Source organism: Nannospalax galili, unplaced genomic scaffold (genome assembly GCF_000622305.1).
Source record: "Nannospalax galili isolate Female #2095 unplaced genomic scaffold, S.galili_v1.0 scaffold137, whole genome shotgun sequence".
Taxonomy (NCBI): Eukaryota; Metazoa; Chordata; class Mammalia; order Rodentia; family Spalacidae; genus Nannospalax; species Nannospalax galili.
This window is the reverse complement of record NW_008340203.1, coordinates 1,183,413-1,200,829: the sequence shown is the minus strand read 5'-3', so window position 1 is coordinate 1,200,829 and position 17,417 is coordinate 1,183,413. Positions and strand designations below refer to the sequence as shown.

The window sequence follows — 17,417 nt, the reverse complement described above, 5'->3', positions numbered from 1 at the left end:
GGAGGCGAGCCCCCCCCCCCCAGGAGTATATAAGGAGCCCCAGGCTGGGGGCGACAGTATTGCAGTCTGGTTTCAGCCCAGCCCAGCACCTCCTGCTCTTGTCTCTCCTGCTTGCTAAGAACTCACAGGCACAGGACTGCCTGGCCATGGCCACTGCATTCCTGCAAACTTCTTCTTCCACCTTCGGGGGTGGCTCTACCCGAGGGGGTTCCCTCCGGGCTGGGGGAGGTGGCTTTGGTGGGGGGAGTCTCTATGGAGGAGGTGGGAGCCGAAGTATATCCGCTTCTTCTGCTAGGTTTGTTTCCTCGGGGGTGGGAGGGGGCTATGGGGGTGGCATGAGCTGTGGCTTCGGTGGGGGCACTGGCGGTGGTTTTGGTGGAGGCTTTGGAAGTGGTTTCGGTGGGGGTTTTGGTGGCGGCTTTGGTGACTTTGGTGGTGGCGATGGAGGGCTCCTCTCCGGCAACGAGAAGATTACCATGCAGAACCTTAATGACCGCCTCGCATCTTATCTGGACAAAGTGCGAGCCCTGGAGCAGGCCAACACTGAGCTGGAGGTGAAAATTCGAGACTGGTATCAGAAGCAGAGCCCAGCCAGTCCGGAACAAGACTACAGCCACTACTTTAAGACCATGGAAGAGATTCGGGACAAGGTAAGTCCCCAGCTGTCAAAGAGGGGAACAGGTGGCGTGTATGCTGCTCATACCTGTAACATCGTTGTTTTTGCTAAGAAAGTCCTTTCCTGCCCGAGCAATGACTGATGTGTGATTGGGATGCACCTGTGCGTCTGGTGCATGCTGGGACACATTATTTGTTCCACTTTTCAGTGTTAGGGGAGTGAGAAGTCTTGGGAATCTGGTTAGGACCCATGGGGGCACAGGTGGGGGCAACTTCACCCCACTTATCTTGCAGGATTCTTTGTGAAATATTACTCTTATCTCCTTGGCCAAAATGCTGTGAGTGTAGCCTCCTGAGTCCTAAGTGCTGGGATCCTTTGCTTTAGCCTTTAAGGATGTCTTTGTTGTTGCAAGCGTCATTGGAATGAGGGAATTCAGCACAGGTTCTGTCACCCCCTCATTTCCCCTTTTACTCCCTGGGTCTGTTTTCCTTAAATACAAATGCTTTCCTTAGCTGCTGTCCGGATTCCCACTGGCCACAGTGTTCTGTAGACAAGGGCTTTGTGGAGGCATGCAGGAGGCAGCCACTGTGAGCTGTGCCCAAGGAAGCTGGTGGTGAGTCTCTGCGAGAGCTCTCACCAGAGCCAACTGTATCCACCGCAGCACAGCCTTGGCCAGCCGGGTCCCACAGGAGGTTCCAGGCCATGATGCCTCCTTGGTCTTCCAGGTCCTGAAGATGTCACAAGGAAGGTGGCATGGATCAGTACAAGTAATGCACACAGGAAGTGAGGCTAGGACTCTGCAGTGGAGGTGGTCCATAAAGGGAACTTGGGCAGAGGATAGGAAAGCTATTGCCCTTATGCACAACTTTGTCTCTTGCAGATCCTGGCTGCCACCATTGACAACTCACGTGTCATCCTGGAGATTGACAATGCCAGGCTGGCTGCAGATGATTTCAGGCTCAAGTACGCACTCTCACTGTATATCCCCTCCCTGTCTCAGCCCTATCACCTGACCTTCCTCTTTCCCGACTCTGCGGCTTGGACCACCTCACCCTTCCTGACTTTGGCTCCCTCCCTCTCTCCAGGTATGAGCATGAGCTGTCCCTGCGACAGGCGGTGGAGGCTGATATCAACGGCCTGCGCAGGGTGCTGGATGAGCTGACTCTGGCCAGGACTGATCTGGAGATGCAGATTGAGAACTTGAATGAGGAGCTGGCCTACCTGAAGAAGAATCATGAGGAGGTGATGGTGGAGCGGGGTGGTGGGAAGGAGAGCAGGACGGCTGCTGTTTCCTCACAGCTGGCTAAAGGCTTGGTGGTTCAGAAATGCACCCCAAAGGTCCCTATGGAGGGGAAGAGCACTGTTCTTTGGTGATATGGACCCAAGCTGCAGTTACCTATAAACTGAAGACTTGCTTTGCTTCCTGGGCTTATTGTCCCCAGGGTCCTTACTTCATAAGATCTAGAGCAGGAAAGCTCCTTAGAGCTGGGAGGAGTCCATGAGATCCAATCTCTTTTTGTGCAGTGGGGAACAGAAGTCGGAAGAGTTGTGTGCCAAGGTCACTCTGTGAGTTACGGACAGAACCAAGATTTGGCCCTCAGGATCCTAGACTCTCAACTCTGTTCTGTACCCTCTGTCTCTAAATGGTCTCCCCCTATCTCTGCAGGAGATGAAGGAGTTCAGTAGTCAGCTGGCTGGCCAGGTCAATGTGGAGATGGATGCAGCACCTGGGGTGGACCTGACCCGCATGCTGGCCGAGATGAGGGAGCAGTATGAGGCCATTGCGGAGAAGAACCGTCGGGATGCAGAGGCCTGGTTCTTTAGCAAGGTGGGCCCGATCTCACAGCTCTGCCCTGCCCCCACTCCTCACTCCCCAGGTCTCTGAGGAGGCCCATGGGGCTCATGTCTCTTATGTGTGACCTTCAGACTGAAGAGCTGAACAAGGAGGTGGCATCCAATACAGAAATGATCCAGAGCAGCAAGACGGAGATCACAGACCTGAGACGCACCATGCAGGGCCTGGAGATTGAGCTGCAGTCCCAGCTTAGCATGGTATGGCTACCCTGGCCTCTTGAGTGACACATGTGCCCATCTTCCATGGCTGGTAAAGCCTCGACCCACTTCAGTGGTCATTCTGGGCACTCCGTCCCATCCTTCCTACCCCTCTATCTGCAGCAGGTTTCCTTCTAGCCTGGTGTGTCTATGGATGTGTTTTGCCACTAGAAAGCCGGGCTGGAGAATTCTCTGGCGGAGGTCGAGTGCCGCTATGCCACACAACTGCAGCAGATCCAAGGGCTCATTAGTGGCCTGGAGACCCAGCTGAGTGAACTTCGCTGCGAGATGGAGGCTCAGAACCAGGAGTACAAGATGCTGCTGGACATCAAGACACGGCTGGAGCAGGAGATCGCCACCTACCGCAACCTGCTTGAGGGCCAGGATGCTAAGTAAGGGCACAAGTGTAGGGAGAGGAAGGAGAGGACGCATGGGCTGGGGTGCAGGGACATCCAAAAGGGACAGCAGAGTGTCCCCAAGAGCTGCACTGTTGAGTGGAAAGAGATCTAAGTAAGGGGTCTGGAGTCTGTGTTCTGGTGTTTGGCTGTTGCCTTGGGTAGGTCACCTCCCCTGGACCTGTGCTAGTCTTTAAGGTTTAATCCTCCTTCCATTCTCTGTGTGAAATGGACAGGCCATTATTACAGATCTGAGTCTGTCTGCTTGGCGGTGGCAGGCTTGATGGACCATGGGGATGTCCTAGCTCTAGGGGAAGTCATGTGTGGGGCTGGGGATGGAGAGGAAGGCTCAGCTGTCCACCGGGGCTTCCATTATGGAGACTGGAGCTTTCTCCCTTCACTAACATCTGCTGTCCCTTCTCTTTCAGGATGGCTGGCATCGGCATCAGAGAAGGTAGGGAGGGTTATGTCTTCTGGTGTGGGTGGGGAGCAGATTGTTGAAGCTGCCATTCCCCTTGGAATAGGGAGGAAGAAAAAGAGACCAAATATCTCAATAGGTACAGGTTCTCCTATTTCAAGACGTGGTTCTTCCCCATGAACCCCAGGTGGGACTGAGACTCGAAGTTTCCTGAGAATATTCCAGGCTTTGTTCAGGGCTTGTCTTTCTACCAGGTCCCATCTTCACTCACATGTGTGAAGATGCCCACAGTTATTCCTGTTCACAGGAAGCTTAAATAACCTTGTATCATTGCCCACTGCAGAGCATACCTGAGGTCACCATTGCCAGCCTCCGATGAGTAATTCACCAGACCTCCTGGCGGCACCAGTGGGATTGGCCAGTGGGCATTCTCAGGGGTGCTGTCCGTTTTTCCAGAGCCCAGGCCAGTTCCTGGCTAACTCAGGAAAGAGAGGGGAAGTCCTCCATGATGAAGCTTGCTCTTTGTTTCTGCAGCCTCCCTTGGAGGTGGTGGCGGTGGTGCCAGCAGCAGTAGCAGCAGCAGCAGCAATTTCCGCATCAACGTGGAGGAGTCAGTAGATGGAAAGGTGGTTTCCTCCCGCAAGAGAGAAATCTAAGCTCCTGTTGCAGGAGAAAAGACCCTTGCCACCCCCGCCCTTCCCAGGCTGAGAGGGGTTGGAAAAGCAAAATCCAGCCTGTGCCTCAGAGAGTGGCCTGCTGAAGAGAGTCCCTCTGTTTTCCCGTTTGGGGCTCTGCATGTTCCCCCATTCTCTGCTTCCATGTGAACACAGAGACGCAAGAAGCAGCCTATCTTTGTATGGTGTCTGTTCCTGCAATAAAGAATTGCTTTTCTTTTTGCAAATACCTCTTGGTCATGTGTCCAATTTTTCTTGGTGGGGTCCGCATTGGCATCTGAGTTCTGAGGGAGCCCAGGGTCATCATTCTGACATCTGCTTCCGTGTTGACTTTACCCCTGACGATCACGTGTAATTCATTCTTTCAAGTGTGTTGGGTGCTGTAGCCCCACAAAGTGCTTGCTGTTCTGCCTTACCCTATGGGGGTGATTGCGGAAGTGGGGCTGGGGCAGTTCCTAGGGCACGTTGGGACACCTAGCACAGAACACGTCTAATAATTCCTTTCTAATATTGACTGCCATGCATGAGTGTTTAGCTGGTATTGTGCTAGGCACACTCACCCACATGTCTGATTCAATACAGTCTAGGTAGCTAGATTTGTCCTTTGCATCTTAGAGATGAAGATCCTGCTGTTGGGAGAGATGAAGGGCTTGCTTGGTGGCCTGAGTGATGGGCAGCAAGCAGTGGGGCTGAACTGGGTCTCATACTTCATAACCAGAGCTTGCTCCGGCATCCTGGGCCATGGTCCTTCAAGGCTGTTGCAGGATCCTGCTCCTGACTTCTGCCTTTACCTCACATACTGCTTGAATGTTCCCTTCTTTCTAAGGTGACCACCCAATTCCATCTCTGCTCCTCTGTAAAGCTGAACCCTCTGAAGTTGACACTTCCTCCTAAAAGGCCCATAACTTATTCGGAGGGAAAGACTGTGGCTCCAGGAAGCCCTCCTTGATTTCCCTAAGCTCAAGTCTGAAACAAGGCTAGCCCTTGTTGCCTTCCTTGACCCACATCCTTGTGCCTGCTCCCATCCCCAGCATCTCCCCGGGGCCTGCCTCTCATCTGTTCTAGTTCCTGTGAGCCCAGAATTCGTAGCCCTGAACAAAGTATAGGGAAAGAGGGAGTGGTGAGATTTGGGTGCCTCAACTGGGCTGGGTCAGGCCCTGGGGCCAAGATTGGGGGTGGGGAGGGAGAATTGGTTTCTTCTAACAGGCAGAGTAGGCTGGAGAGGGATCTGCTTTCCCGAGAATCTGATCTTTAAGGGAGGAGCCAAACCCTCACAAAGGGTCACCATTGTCTCACTGGGCAAAGCCTCTTCTCCTCAGATCCTGAATGGAGAGGTTAGTGTCTGCTTTTCTGGGGAGTTAGACTGTGTCTCCTGACAGCACACGGAGGTCAGATTTCCTTGGACTGGCAGAATGAGAGTCACTGAGTGTCTATAGTGTGCTGGGCCCTGGGCAGGGCAGTTCATGCTGCCATCACAGTAATTCTCCCAACAGCCCCATGAAGCTGTGACAACCTCCGGTGTCAACTTCCAAAGAGGAAATTGAGGTCCAGGAATGTGAAGTCACTTGAATGAGGTCATAAGCCAGAAATAGCAACAGTGGATCTCAGATGAGTCTCTCTGACCCTAGTCCCTTGCTGGAACACTTAAGAGGGTGTGCTCATTGGATCCTATTCTTGACTTCCAAGGCAGCCTGTTCAGATGTCATACAGCCATGGCTGTCAGAAAGATGGTCCTGGTATCTGGCCTTAATCTTTCATGCTGTGGCTTAAGCATGCATGGAAGCTCATGACATCAACTCTGTATCTCTCCCTTTTCCATCCTGGAACAATGAAGCTCTGTCCCAAGTGTCCTTTGGCCCAGTGGCCTGGCTCTTGCTCTACTTCTCTGCCTTTGGGCATCTGAGGACCGGTTCCAGGCCTTCTGAACCAAGCCAGCAAGGGTCTTCTCTGCCTTCAGTTTGCAAGCACGACTTCTGCAAAAGGTACAGCAAGGCAAGAGAGGGCGCAGTCCCCAGGCCGCTTACTCTGACAGCCAGACCCTGAGTTTGGGGGAGAAGGAGAAGCTGCCTCTCTGGCCAGTGAGATGGCTCAGTAGATAAGGTGCTTGCTGCCTAGCCTGACACCTAAGTTTGATCTCTAGGACCCACATGCTATGAGAAAGCCGACTCTTGTAGGTTATCCTCTGACCTTCACATGTTTGCTGTGTGCCCCCCAATAATAAAGTAAAAATAAGAAAAAATGGGAAGAGACAGAGACACACACAGAAAGAAGTTGCTTATGTCTCTTTGGAGTACCTCTTTCTGTCTTTAGTTCATCCCTTCCTTCCTTCCTTCCTCCCTCCCTCCCTCCCTCCCTCTCTCTCTCTCTCTCTCTCTCTCTCTCTCTCTCTCTCTTTCTTTCTTTCTTTCTTTCTCTCTTTCTTCTTTTTTCTTTCTTTCGGCCTCACAGAGCCCAGACTGGCTTCAGACTCACTATGTAGCCAAGAATGACATTGAACTCCTGATCCTTCTGCCTCCACCTTCTGTGTGCTGGAGGTGTGTGCTACCACACCTGGCTCAGAGTGCTTCTTTCTGCTACCTGGGATCTTTAGTGGTGCTGTCAGATATGTCCTTGGCACTTGCCAAGTCTTGTCCCCTGGAGATGCTGCACCCCGGGACGGCTCACGCTCTGCTGAGCCCTTAAATAGTCTCTGGGTATAGATGGCACACCTTCTGCCCAACCTGGGCTGAGGCCAGGCTTGGTTTCTAGACAACTAGGGAAGCAGGAAGCAGGCAGCGCTGAGAAGGAGAGAGAAAGAGAAAGAGAGAGAGAGAGAGAGAGAGAGAGAGAGAGAGAGAGAGAGAGAGAGAGAGGCTTTGGGACTGAAGGTTAGGACTTTGGGCATGTCTTCTGCTTAGACTGGGTTCCCAGTGCAGGCACAACACATGCCTACCATATTTCCCTGAAGATATGGCTGGTCTCTGTCCTTCTCTGGGTCTCAGTTTCCCTACCTGTAGATCAAGGAGTCTGGCTGGACACCATGAGCACCAGCTCTCTATGAGGCCTCAGAAAGGTGCCTGGCCTGAGGGATTGGTGACAGCAGCCACTGTGTGGCTGTTATATAAATGGTTGAACTTGTACATGGACTTGTTTCTCCTTCACATTTTCCTGACTGATACATTACTCTGGACAGTCTCTAGTCTCTTGGGTATGAGCCTGCCTGGTAGTCACCAGCATGGGCAATTAGGGGAAATAGGTCCAGCAGGGACAGCTTTCCCCCTGAGATTTGGAGCCGGGGTAACCTACTGAATGCTGCTTCTGTGTTCCATGCCTCCACTCTTGTGCCCACAGACAAAGAATCCCCCAAACAGCTTCTCTGGGCCTCCCTGCACCAGGAACAGCATTTGGAGATGTAGCTAAGGATGGGCTGAGAGGAATGAAGTAGAAACCATCTGTATTCTGCCTGATTGCTGTAGGCACCATGTTGGCTGCTGGGACCAGGGAGGGAAGGAAGTGAATCCTTATGTCAGTGCAGGGTGGATGCTCAGGAGGATTTTCAGACTGGTCATCTAACAATGACTTTGTATTTCTTCACAAGGAACAGGCAGATAATAACAACCCTCTTCCTGACCCGTGCCTCCTGCATCTCGGGTATTTGATAAACCTGAACTCACTCATCTAATACCTGGTTTTCAATTGTAGCTATGGAGACACTGGTAGGTTGAGTAACTTTCTTAAGGTCACACAGCTGGTCGGTGGCCAACAGAGGCTTGAAACTCAGGTTCATCTCATCCGAAGTGCTGAGTTTCTGGGAAGTGCAATTGACATAGAGGGATTTTAAAATTAGGCACCCTGGCCATGCAAGGGCCTGAGGCATTGAGGTTAGTAACTTCTGAGCAGTGGTGTGCCAAGCAGGTGTCTCTGAGGAGGGGAATCTGTCCTCAAGGCCTGGGGGGAGGGTCTGCCTCTCAGGAGAGGACCCTCCCTTTCAGGGAGTCTTGAGACCTTTACTGGGAGGGGGTGGGCCAGTGGTCCTGGCATCTCAATCCCATGGAGTCCAGGGAGAGAGGGAGGAGGAATCTGCTCCTCATAAGATGCTGCAGTAGGAGCTGGGGGACAGGGTACAAATCTCAGTTCTGCACATGAGCAATCTGGTGTGGATGGATACATAGCTGAGGATCAGAGACTTGGAAAGACAATGTACTGAAGGCAACTTAGGGATGGTTCATTGTGAGGCCCATGGGAAGCAGGCAGCAGAGGTGAAAACCCTTGTGTTTGTTCTTGTTTCCCACCTTTGTGGCCGCAGGTCTTACTTTTCCCAAAAGTGATAGGGTGTTGGAAGGGAAAGTTCAAATGACAATCCTGGACTGAAAGAGTTCTTCCACAAACCCCTGAGTTTTGGAGCTCAGACCAGGGACAGACAGTCGAAAGGCAGACACTGAAAGCCATTAACTGCACAGGTCTAGGACTGTGCACTGGCCGGGTACTGGAGAGGTCTAGGCATGGGAAAGCCAACAGATGATGAGTTTGCTTGGATGGGATAGAACTAGCACTCAGAAACCTGAGTACCCCACCAGTAGGTATGGGAGATGGAGCAATTTAAAACTTGACTTTGGGGCTGGAGACATAGACTACTGGTTAAGGGCACTGGCTGGTCTTCCAGAGGACCTAGGTTTGGTTTTCAGCACTTACATGCTGGTTAACAACTGTCTATAACTCCAGTTCCAGGGCATCCAGTGTCCTCTTATGGCCTCTGCAGATGTTGCATGACCCAGGTGTATTTACATACATGCAAGCAAAACACTCATACGTATAAAATATGAAAATAATAAATAAAATAAAATTAACTAAAAAACTTTGACTTTGAAGTGTCCTTAGTAAGCGACTTTCTTTCCTGAACTCACCTGCTTCATCTAAAAAGTGGGGCTAACGGATGGCAGTGTAAAGAGATCTGCATAATGATAAAACCAGTTAACATGCCAAGGTGGCTAGGGGAAATGTCACAGAGTCCCACCTCAAGTTGAAGAGAGCTACAGGTAATCAATGGATGCTGAGGAAGGGAGAATCAGCTTTCTTCCAGGGACTAGCTCTCTGAGAGGTTATCTAATCCCAAATGGACAGCCCTAAGCACAGGTACATACCAGAACTGCTGAATGGACCAAGTGCATCATCATACACACATATGTGCATATATACAAATGTATGTATGTATATGTAACAATAATGATCAAAGAAGAGGACAAGAGATTGAGAGGACGTGGGGGGACATGCGAGGAGTTGGTGGGGGGACTGAGAGGGATGGAAATAATGTAAAGACAATACTCACATGGAATTCTCGAAAATAAGCTGGGTGTGGTGGCACATGCCTTTAATCTCAGCACTTGAGAGGCAGAGGCAGGTGGATCTCTGTGAGTTCAAGGCTAGCCTGGTCTACATAGTGAGTTCCAAGTCAGCTGGGGCTACAGGGAGACCCTGTCTCAAAAAATAATAAATTTCTACTTTTAAACAGACAAACCAAAAAACTCAGGGCTGAAAACCCTCTTGGGCTGGGGATTTAGCTTAGTGGGTAGAGTGCTTACCTACCACACATAAAGTTCCAAGTTTGAGCCCCAGCATGGCATGAACTCAGTGTGGTGGCACATATATATAATACTTGGAAGGTGGAAACAGGAGGATCAGAAATTCAAGATCATCCCTAGCTACATAGTGAGTTTGAGGTCAGTTTGAGATTTACATGAGACCCTGTCTCAAAAGAAAAATTATAAAACAAACAAAAATAACCCTCTCCTTCCATGAGACTAAATGACAATGTGTTAAGCTTGGCTATGAATGTAGTTGTCCCTTTCCTTCACTGAATTTGGTTTTATTTTGTTAAAGAGCAAAGCAGAAAGCTGATGACAAGCCAACCCCAGTTCCATGAGACCTAGGTTGGAGATTGGGTCTCTGCCTAACTTCTTTCAGGAGAGCCTGGCCTGTGTCTCCTGTCCCATGGGCCCTGGGGAGTCACAGTATGTGGGTGTATTGGAGGAAGGCATTCCTGCAGCAAGACACCATGAGTCCCTCCTGGGAGGGAGAGGCCAGTGCCCTGACCCTGGGAGGAGAGATATGTCACAGCCACCTGTGTTTGCTATGCTGGGGCTTTGGAGGCTCTGCAGAATTGTTACTTCAAGAGGCGTTGGCTCCAACCTGCTTGTCAGCCCCAGGGATTGGGCCATTGTCACCTCAGGCCTGGCAGGTTTCATTAATCATCTTTTTGTTAGTTTTGATCCTTCATGGAGAGAGCATGAGCTCTTGCTTTGGGCTGAATTACACCCTTTCAGTGAGAGAGCTGAGCCATCAGCTTGGAGTGGAGGGCTGGGCAGAGTCAGAGGTCACCCCCAATCCTGGCTTCTCTGTGGTGTTTGAGTACCCCAGCATACCCCAGGTCTTGCTTTGGCAGGGCTACCTACCTTCTGGGTAAACATGGGCCCATTTCCCAACCTCCAAACACAAAGGTCCTCACTCAGGGCTCCCTTTTCTGATCTTGCTGAGTCAGCAAAGGGGATTTTGGGATAGTTCAAGCCTGTGCCACTTTATCTCAAGCCCCTGCCTGTGTCATCCAGACCCTTGTACTGCTGTGGCTTAGACACCTACTCCCAAGAGGCCATTTATAGCAACAACATTCCTTTTTGCTTAGGGGCTGGAAACCTAGATCTTCCCGTCTCAGCTGTGGAAACTTCTGTCCTACCCCCTGTTCTGAGAGGACCCTCAAAGCCTGTTCCTCCAGCCTGAACAGCAAGGCCTCCTTTAACAGTTTCTCTACGAAGTCCTTGAGCTTCTCAGCCGTACCCTGGGGTCTTTAGAAGAGACCCTTGCCCCAGCCTTTACGTCACATCTTCCCATGTGGTCTCTTAGATACAAACTGGGACAGATACCATGGGAGAAGGCCCTCGCTCAAGAACCAGAGTCTTCGTTCCAAGTTTTAAGGGACTCCTAAAGCAGCTAGTATAATGGAATGTTATATGTGTTAGGCTGATCAGGGCTTCCAAACCCCAACATATGGACCTTTGGGGCATAGTCATTCTTTGTTGAAGGCTCTTTCCTGCACATTGCAAGATATTAAGTAGCATCCCAGAAGCATCATCCAATTGGGACAAATAAAATGACTCTAGACACTGTCAAATGTTCTCCAGGGAGCCAAGGAGCCTCTGGTAGAGAACTTTCTGAACTGATCTCTGGTGGCAGAGTTGGAAGAATGGTTTTATCAGGGGTGTGGGGTACTGGGTAGCTATTTGGAAAAGGTACCAGGAGCTTTGAAGAGTAAAAAGCTCTGGATAGTGGTTACACAGGGGCATGCTTAAGTAACGATGCAATTGAACTCTTATGACTGTATGAAAAATAGACCTAAAACTGAGTTTTAGTGTCAGGTGGAACCGGACTCAGGGTGCAATTCTGCTCCTGCCTTAAGGCCCAGTTCTCTTGTGTGTAAAGTGATGGATAATACAGGAGCCACCTCTTGAGGCTGCCACAAAAATAAAATGAGATTGGATATAGGACCAGCAAGATAGCTCAGCTGGTAAACAGGCTTGCAGCTAAAGCTGATGACTTGAGTTTGATCCCTGCGGCCCATACAGCAGGACAGAACTGACTCCGAAAGTTCTCCTCTGACCTGCATAGTGCACCGTTCCCTCCCGCCTCGTCCACAAAATAGTCAATTGTAATAAAAAAAAATAAAAAAGAAATTGAGTGTAAAATACTTGGGCTCTAAGATATTAGCAGGGTCCCTCCTCTTCCTGTGCCTCAGTGTCCTCAGCTGTGTCTGCTCTTTGGGGTCCCCTAAGATCTGTTACTACTGCTTTTTACCACCATTTCTTTCTCAGCTCAAACATGTTCACGAAGGTTGCTTCTTTGAGACCAACAAAGTTTCTCATCAGAGTTATTGGGAGCACTGGCATAGATGAAGTGGTAAAGGGGTTCCGGAACATTCCATCCAGATGTTTTAGAGACAGAAGTGGAGCTGAGGGTTGTGGTGATTTTCCCTAGCACAGGGTCACTTTGGAGCCTGGGCTTCCTCCGAGGAGGCTCTCTGGCAGACCGTTGCAGCTCAGTCCCCATCCTAAAACCGGGTGGGGCTGACAGCCTGGGAGGGAGCTTCTTACCTGGAAAGGTGAAGTACATTCACTTGTCAAAAGGGCAGTCTCAAGCAGAACGCTGTTCCCTCTGAATCATCCCTTTTGTTAAGGATTTAAAAAAAAGCCACCCCCAAAGATGTAACCCACCCTGGAGAGTAGAGGCAACTGGGCTTGTGGGAAATGAGGAGCAGTTGGCACCAAGTCAGAGGGTGGGGAAGGGAGGAGAGAAGATGTCCCACCCCCTTGGAGGGCGCATAAAAGGTGTCCACAGCAGGGAAGAGCCACCGTTCTCGGCCTCTGCCAAGTCCAGCTCCTGTCTGCAACTGCTCTAGCTCTTGCTTCCATCATGAGCTGTCGCCTGAGCTCCTCTACCAGCTATGGAGGTGGTTTTGGGGCTGGTTCTTGCCAGCTTGGAGGAGGCCGTAAAATCTCAACCTGTTCCTCCCGATTTGTCTCTGGAGGATCAGTTGGAGGCTATGGAGGTGGCATGAGCTGTGGCTTTGGTGGAGGTGCTGGTAGTGGTTTTGGGGGTGGCTTTGGAGGTAGCTATGGCGGGGGTTTCTGTGGTGGCTTTGGTGACTTCGGAGGTGGCGATAGCGGCCTCCTCTCTGGCAATGAGAAGATCACCATGCAGAACCTCAATGACCGCCTGGCCATCTATCTGGAGAAGGTGCGAGCTCTGGAGGCGGCCAATGCTGATCTGGAGGTGAAGATTCGTGACTGGCACATGAGGCAGAGCCCAACCAGCCCAGAGCGGGACTACAGTGGGTACTACAAGACCATCGACGAGCTCCGGACCAAGGTGAGGCCTTTGCTGCTGGGAAGGGTTCCTCTGTGCAGGACAGAACCTTCAAAGCCAGGGCACGTGGAATCTCAGAGGACCAGGTGTGGACGGAATTCTCTTCTTGCAGAGGGGAGTTTCTAACCTTGTACTACCAAGAATCTCTATTACTGAGATTTTCTCATGTTTGATGTCAAATGCATTCTTTTCCAATCTTTATGCTTATTGATATTATCACTCATGTCGATTTTCTTAGGCTTCCTGGACAGTTCCAAAGTCTTTGTGACTTGATCACTGTGATCCTAACCTACAGAGTTATTTGGAGACATGAATGTTTAAAAAGCCACTGTGAATAGTTAAAATCAACTGAGAAAAGACATCTTTATTCATTGTCATGGGAATAACAGTTTATTTTGGAAGAGCCTCATGTAAACTCTTATTCTCTATGAGTGATGACTCAGTGGGGGATAAAGAGGCAGGGGCTCAGGTGATACAGAGCCTGAATGCCCTCAGTGAGGCCTGTCAGTCAGGCTGTGACACCAACTTGTCAGAGCAGAAACCTACCAAACTGGGCCAAGCTCCAGTCTTTCAGGGTGGGCTTTAAGTGCTTTATGCCACAAATGCTTCGACAAGAAGTACAAACGGACAGGAAGCATTGCTGGATTTCCTCTATGCTTAGCTAGGAGGACAGCTTCAGGGACAGTACAAGAATAAATACGGGGTCGCACTGGCCCCCTTTTCACCTTATGGTGGAGACTCTCAAGACGGTGGTATAGAGAGGGACAGATCTGAGACTCCTGAGATATGATTACTGAAAGATATTCTTAGTGGGTGTTTCCTCTGAAATGCCCATTGTGGATCTTTCCCATCATGGGGAACACTAAAGAGACAGAAAAGGGAGCGGGCCTCACTTCACAGAGAAGAATGCCTTGTCCCAGTCGAACTCAGCCAAGAGCCAGAGTCCTGTTTGTGATTCGCTCCCCACACACAGCTCTAGAGGTACCCTTCTGTGTTTTGCAGATTCTGGCAGCCACCACTGACAACAACCGCATCCTTCTGGAGATCGACAATGCCAGGCTGGCTGCGGATGACTTCAGGCTCAAGTGAGTTTACTTTTTTTACTTCTTGCCCACAGACTCTTACTTTAGAGAAACACTTATTTGAGGGAGGACCCTGGAGCATCTAGGAGCAAAGGCCTTAAAGCAGCAGAATTCAGTGCAGGGGAAAGGAAAGGATGTGTTTAATACCATTTTGTTTTACTTCACTTAAACAAAAATCCAGGTATGAGAATGAGCTGTCCCTGCATCAGAGTGTGGAGGCCGACATCAACGGCCTGCGCAGGGTGTTGGACGAGCTGACCCTGTCTAAGACTGACCTGGAGATGCAGATCGAGAGCTTGAATGAGGAGCTGGTCTACCTGAAGAAGAATCACGAGGAGGTGAGAGAGAATGGCAGGTTGAGTCAGCTCCAGTGAGAAAGGGCAGCCCTCTGCTGCAGGTTGGCATTGCTGTCTACTGTGGGACCCTCACAAGCCTTCCAGAACATTCTGCCAGCACCCAGAGACCAGGAGAAGGAAGGAGGAGCTTCTCACATCTTCCTTTCCCACTCCACAGGAGATGAAGGAGTTCAGCAACCAGGTGGTAGGCCAGGTCAACGTGGAGATGGATGCCACCCCTGGCATTGACCTGACCCGTGTACTGACCGAGATGAGGCAGCAGTATGAGGCCCTTGCAGAGAAGAATCGTCGGGATGCTGAGGAATGGTTCCAGAGCAAGGTACTGGTCCTTCTACCCTACATAGCCAGGTGGTATTGGGTGGACACGCCCTCCTGGTCAGAGGCTTATTGCTGAGCTCCTCTATCCCCTTCTCCCCACTTGACTTTTAGAGTGCAGAGCTCAACAAAGAAGTGTCCTCTAGTGCTGCCAAGATCCAGACCAGCAAGACAGAGATCACAGAGCTCAGGCGCACCCTCCAGAGCCTGGAGATTGAGCTACAGTCCCAGCTGAGCATGGTACCCTCTTCCACCCCTGCCCAGTGGCCCCCACCACTAGTTCTCCCTCCGGACTGGTTCCCTATGTAACGTTTTCCTTGTCACCCCATCAGAAAGCTGGCCTGGAGAGCACCGTGGCAGAGACAGAGTGCCGCTACGCCCTACAGCTGCAGCAGATCCAGGGTCTCATCAGCAGCATAGAGGCCCAGCTGACAGAGCTCCGCAGTGAGATGGAGTGCCAGAACCAGGAATACAAGATGCTGCTGGACATCAAGACACGCCTGGAGCAGGAGATTGCCACCTACCGCAGCCTGCTTGAGGGCCAGGATGCCAAGTAGGTCCTTGGCACCTGCTGTCTTAAAAGTGGCCACAGGAGCAGTGGATGACAGAGCAGGCAGGGTCTCAGAGGCCAGTCCCCTCTCGTTTGAGAGGGGACAGCCTCTGTCTGAGCTTAAATAGCCTGGAAGGGGGTTTGAGAGGTGGCTCAGTGGTTAAGAGCACTGACTGCTCTTGCAGAGGACCTGGGTTTAATTCCCAGTACCCACATGGCGACTAGGAATCGTCTGTAACTTCAGTTCCAGGGGCTCTGACATCCTCTTCTGACTTACATGGACATTGCACGACACGGGTGCACTTACATACACTCAGGCAAAACACTCGCACACATAAAATATAAGTAATAAATAAAATATTAAAAAAATAGTCTGGAGGGAGAGCTGGGGCCAGAGCCCATCCTCATCTTTCTAATCAGACTGAGGGACCATTTCTCAGCAGGCTGGCAAGGACAGCACCTCTGTACTTCCCAATTCAGTCCTCTGTTCATGGATAGACAGGAATAGGGAAGGGGATAGACCACTTAATCCATCCAGGAAAACTGTTAATCGGGATGCAGCTCAGCCAAACAAAGCTATTAAGATCTGGGATGGACTTATAGCTCATTGATGGAGTACTTGGCTAGCATGTATAAGGCCCTGGGTTCCATCTCTAGGACCAAGAAAAAGCAAAGATGGTGATTTAACTGCTTTCAGACTGTTTGCAAAGACCAAACCACTCGGGGGAAGGAGGAGCATCAGGGACTGAATGAATCAGACACCCTGAATCTTAGGGCCAATAATATCTCCCTTTGAGGGTTTTTCAGACAGACAAATAGGCAAGACATGTAGATAGGCCCTGGGCTGGAGGCAATGTTGGGAAAGATTTCTGACTCAAGGCTCTGAAAGGTGACTGAGTCACTCAATCAGAGGACTAGGAAACACCAATCCTCTATTTCCCTCTGCTCATGACTGTTTTTCTCCTCCCTTCCAGGATGCCTGGCTTCCCCTCATCTGGAGGTAAGTGGTGGGGAGATGGTGTGGACTGATAAAGAGGGTAGATGTGGAGGTAGGGTGGGAGGGAGGCAGTACTGGCTCCCAAGTACAGGGATGAAAGGAGCTAGAGTAGAAATAGTTACTTGCTTATATATTTTCCTTTCAAAATAGATGTCTCTGCTCCATAGAGCCACTGAGATGTCTTAGAAAGCCACTGCTGGGGACAGTAGTAGAGTCTCCATCCACATATTTTTTTGGCCAGTGAGGTGGTGTGAGCCTTCCTGGGTACTTGGCCTAGCCTGAGGTGGGTCTTCCCCAGCCTGAGCACCCTTTATCTTTTCTCTGTCCCAGGAAATACCGGCTTCAGTAGCACCACCTCTACCTCCAAAACCTCCATCTCCACCTCTGCCTCTGCTTCCGGCCGAGCCAGTAACGATGTCCGCAGGTTTTAACTCTGCCTGGCATCCCTTCCCTCACCTTCAACAGCTACAGGAAGAGAGCTGATGGTGTCTGTGGGAGGGAGAGTGTGGCAGGATGTGAAGCCAAGTCCCTCTGCTCCCAGGACCCCTGGCTCTGACAACCCCTGAGGGTGGATCATCCCTGTTCTCTCCTGGTGGATTACCTCTCTTCCCGACCCTGCTCCTCCTACTCCTTGATCTCTCAACTTCTCTACTAAAAAGAACTGATAATTCAATAAAGTTACCTGCTTTTCTGCAAATATGTTTTTGTTTCTGGTCTGGTTTCTGAGGATGGCCTTTGCCAAAGGGCTGATTTGGGTTGTGGGTGAAGTGGCACAGATGGACTGAGTGGATAACAGGGCCAGGGAGACCATGTGAGAAGAACACAAGGCACATGGGTCACTGAGCACACAGGTGCAATAATGACAAACACAGAGGACAGGATAGCTCCCAGGTACTGATACCCACCAATCATGGACAAATGGAATTCACCAGAGACAAAGCAGGGACCAGTGAGTCAGTTCAGCAGCCTTGTAAGATGCTGGAAATAGAGGCTGGGGTTATAATAAAGTTGGGGTGGGGAAACGTGGGGGACAGATGCAGGGGGCTCTGGGCAGGCTTCCTGGTCCAGTCAAG

General features: G+C 50.7%; 2 protein-coding genes across 3 annotated transcripts; both read left to right on the top strand.

The window, feature by feature from the left end:
• Positions 1-82: 82 nt before the first annotated feature.
• Positions 83-4,330, top strand: Krt15 (keratin 15). Its single transcript, XM_008835239.2, has 8 exons — positions 83-650; positions 1,497-1,579; positions 1,702-1,858; positions 2,283-2,444; positions 2,543-2,668; positions 2,840-3,060; positions 3,492-3,517; positions 4,016-4,330. Exons 1-8 carry the CDS (start codon positions 147-149, stop codon positions 4,135-4,137), a joined length of 1,401 nt encoding a protein of 466 aa, XP_008833461.1. The 5' UTR covers positions 83-146; the 3' UTR covers positions 4,138-4,330.
• Positions 4,331-12,539: 8,209 nt separating this feature from the next.
• On the top strand, positions 12,540-16,972 carry Krt13 (keratin 13). 2 transcript variants are annotated; one of them, XM_008835236.3, is made up of 8 exons: positions 12,540-13,047; positions 14,047-14,129; positions 14,308-14,464; positions 14,640-14,801; positions 14,912-15,037; positions 15,130-15,350; positions 16,322-16,347; positions 16,675-16,972. In XM_008835236.3, exons 1-8 carry the CDS (start codon positions 12,592-12,594, stop codon positions 16,773-16,775), a joined length of 1,332 nt encoding a protein of 443 aa, XP_008833458.1. In that variant the 5' UTR covers positions 12,540-12,591; the 3' UTR covers positions 16,776-16,972. The 2 variants fall into 2 exon arrangements, with proteins under 2 accessions (XP_008833458.1, XP_008833459.1); XM_008835237.3 differs by having other exon boundaries at positions 16,322-16,351; positions 16,694-16,972.
• Positions 16,973-17,417: the final 445 nt, after the last annotated feature.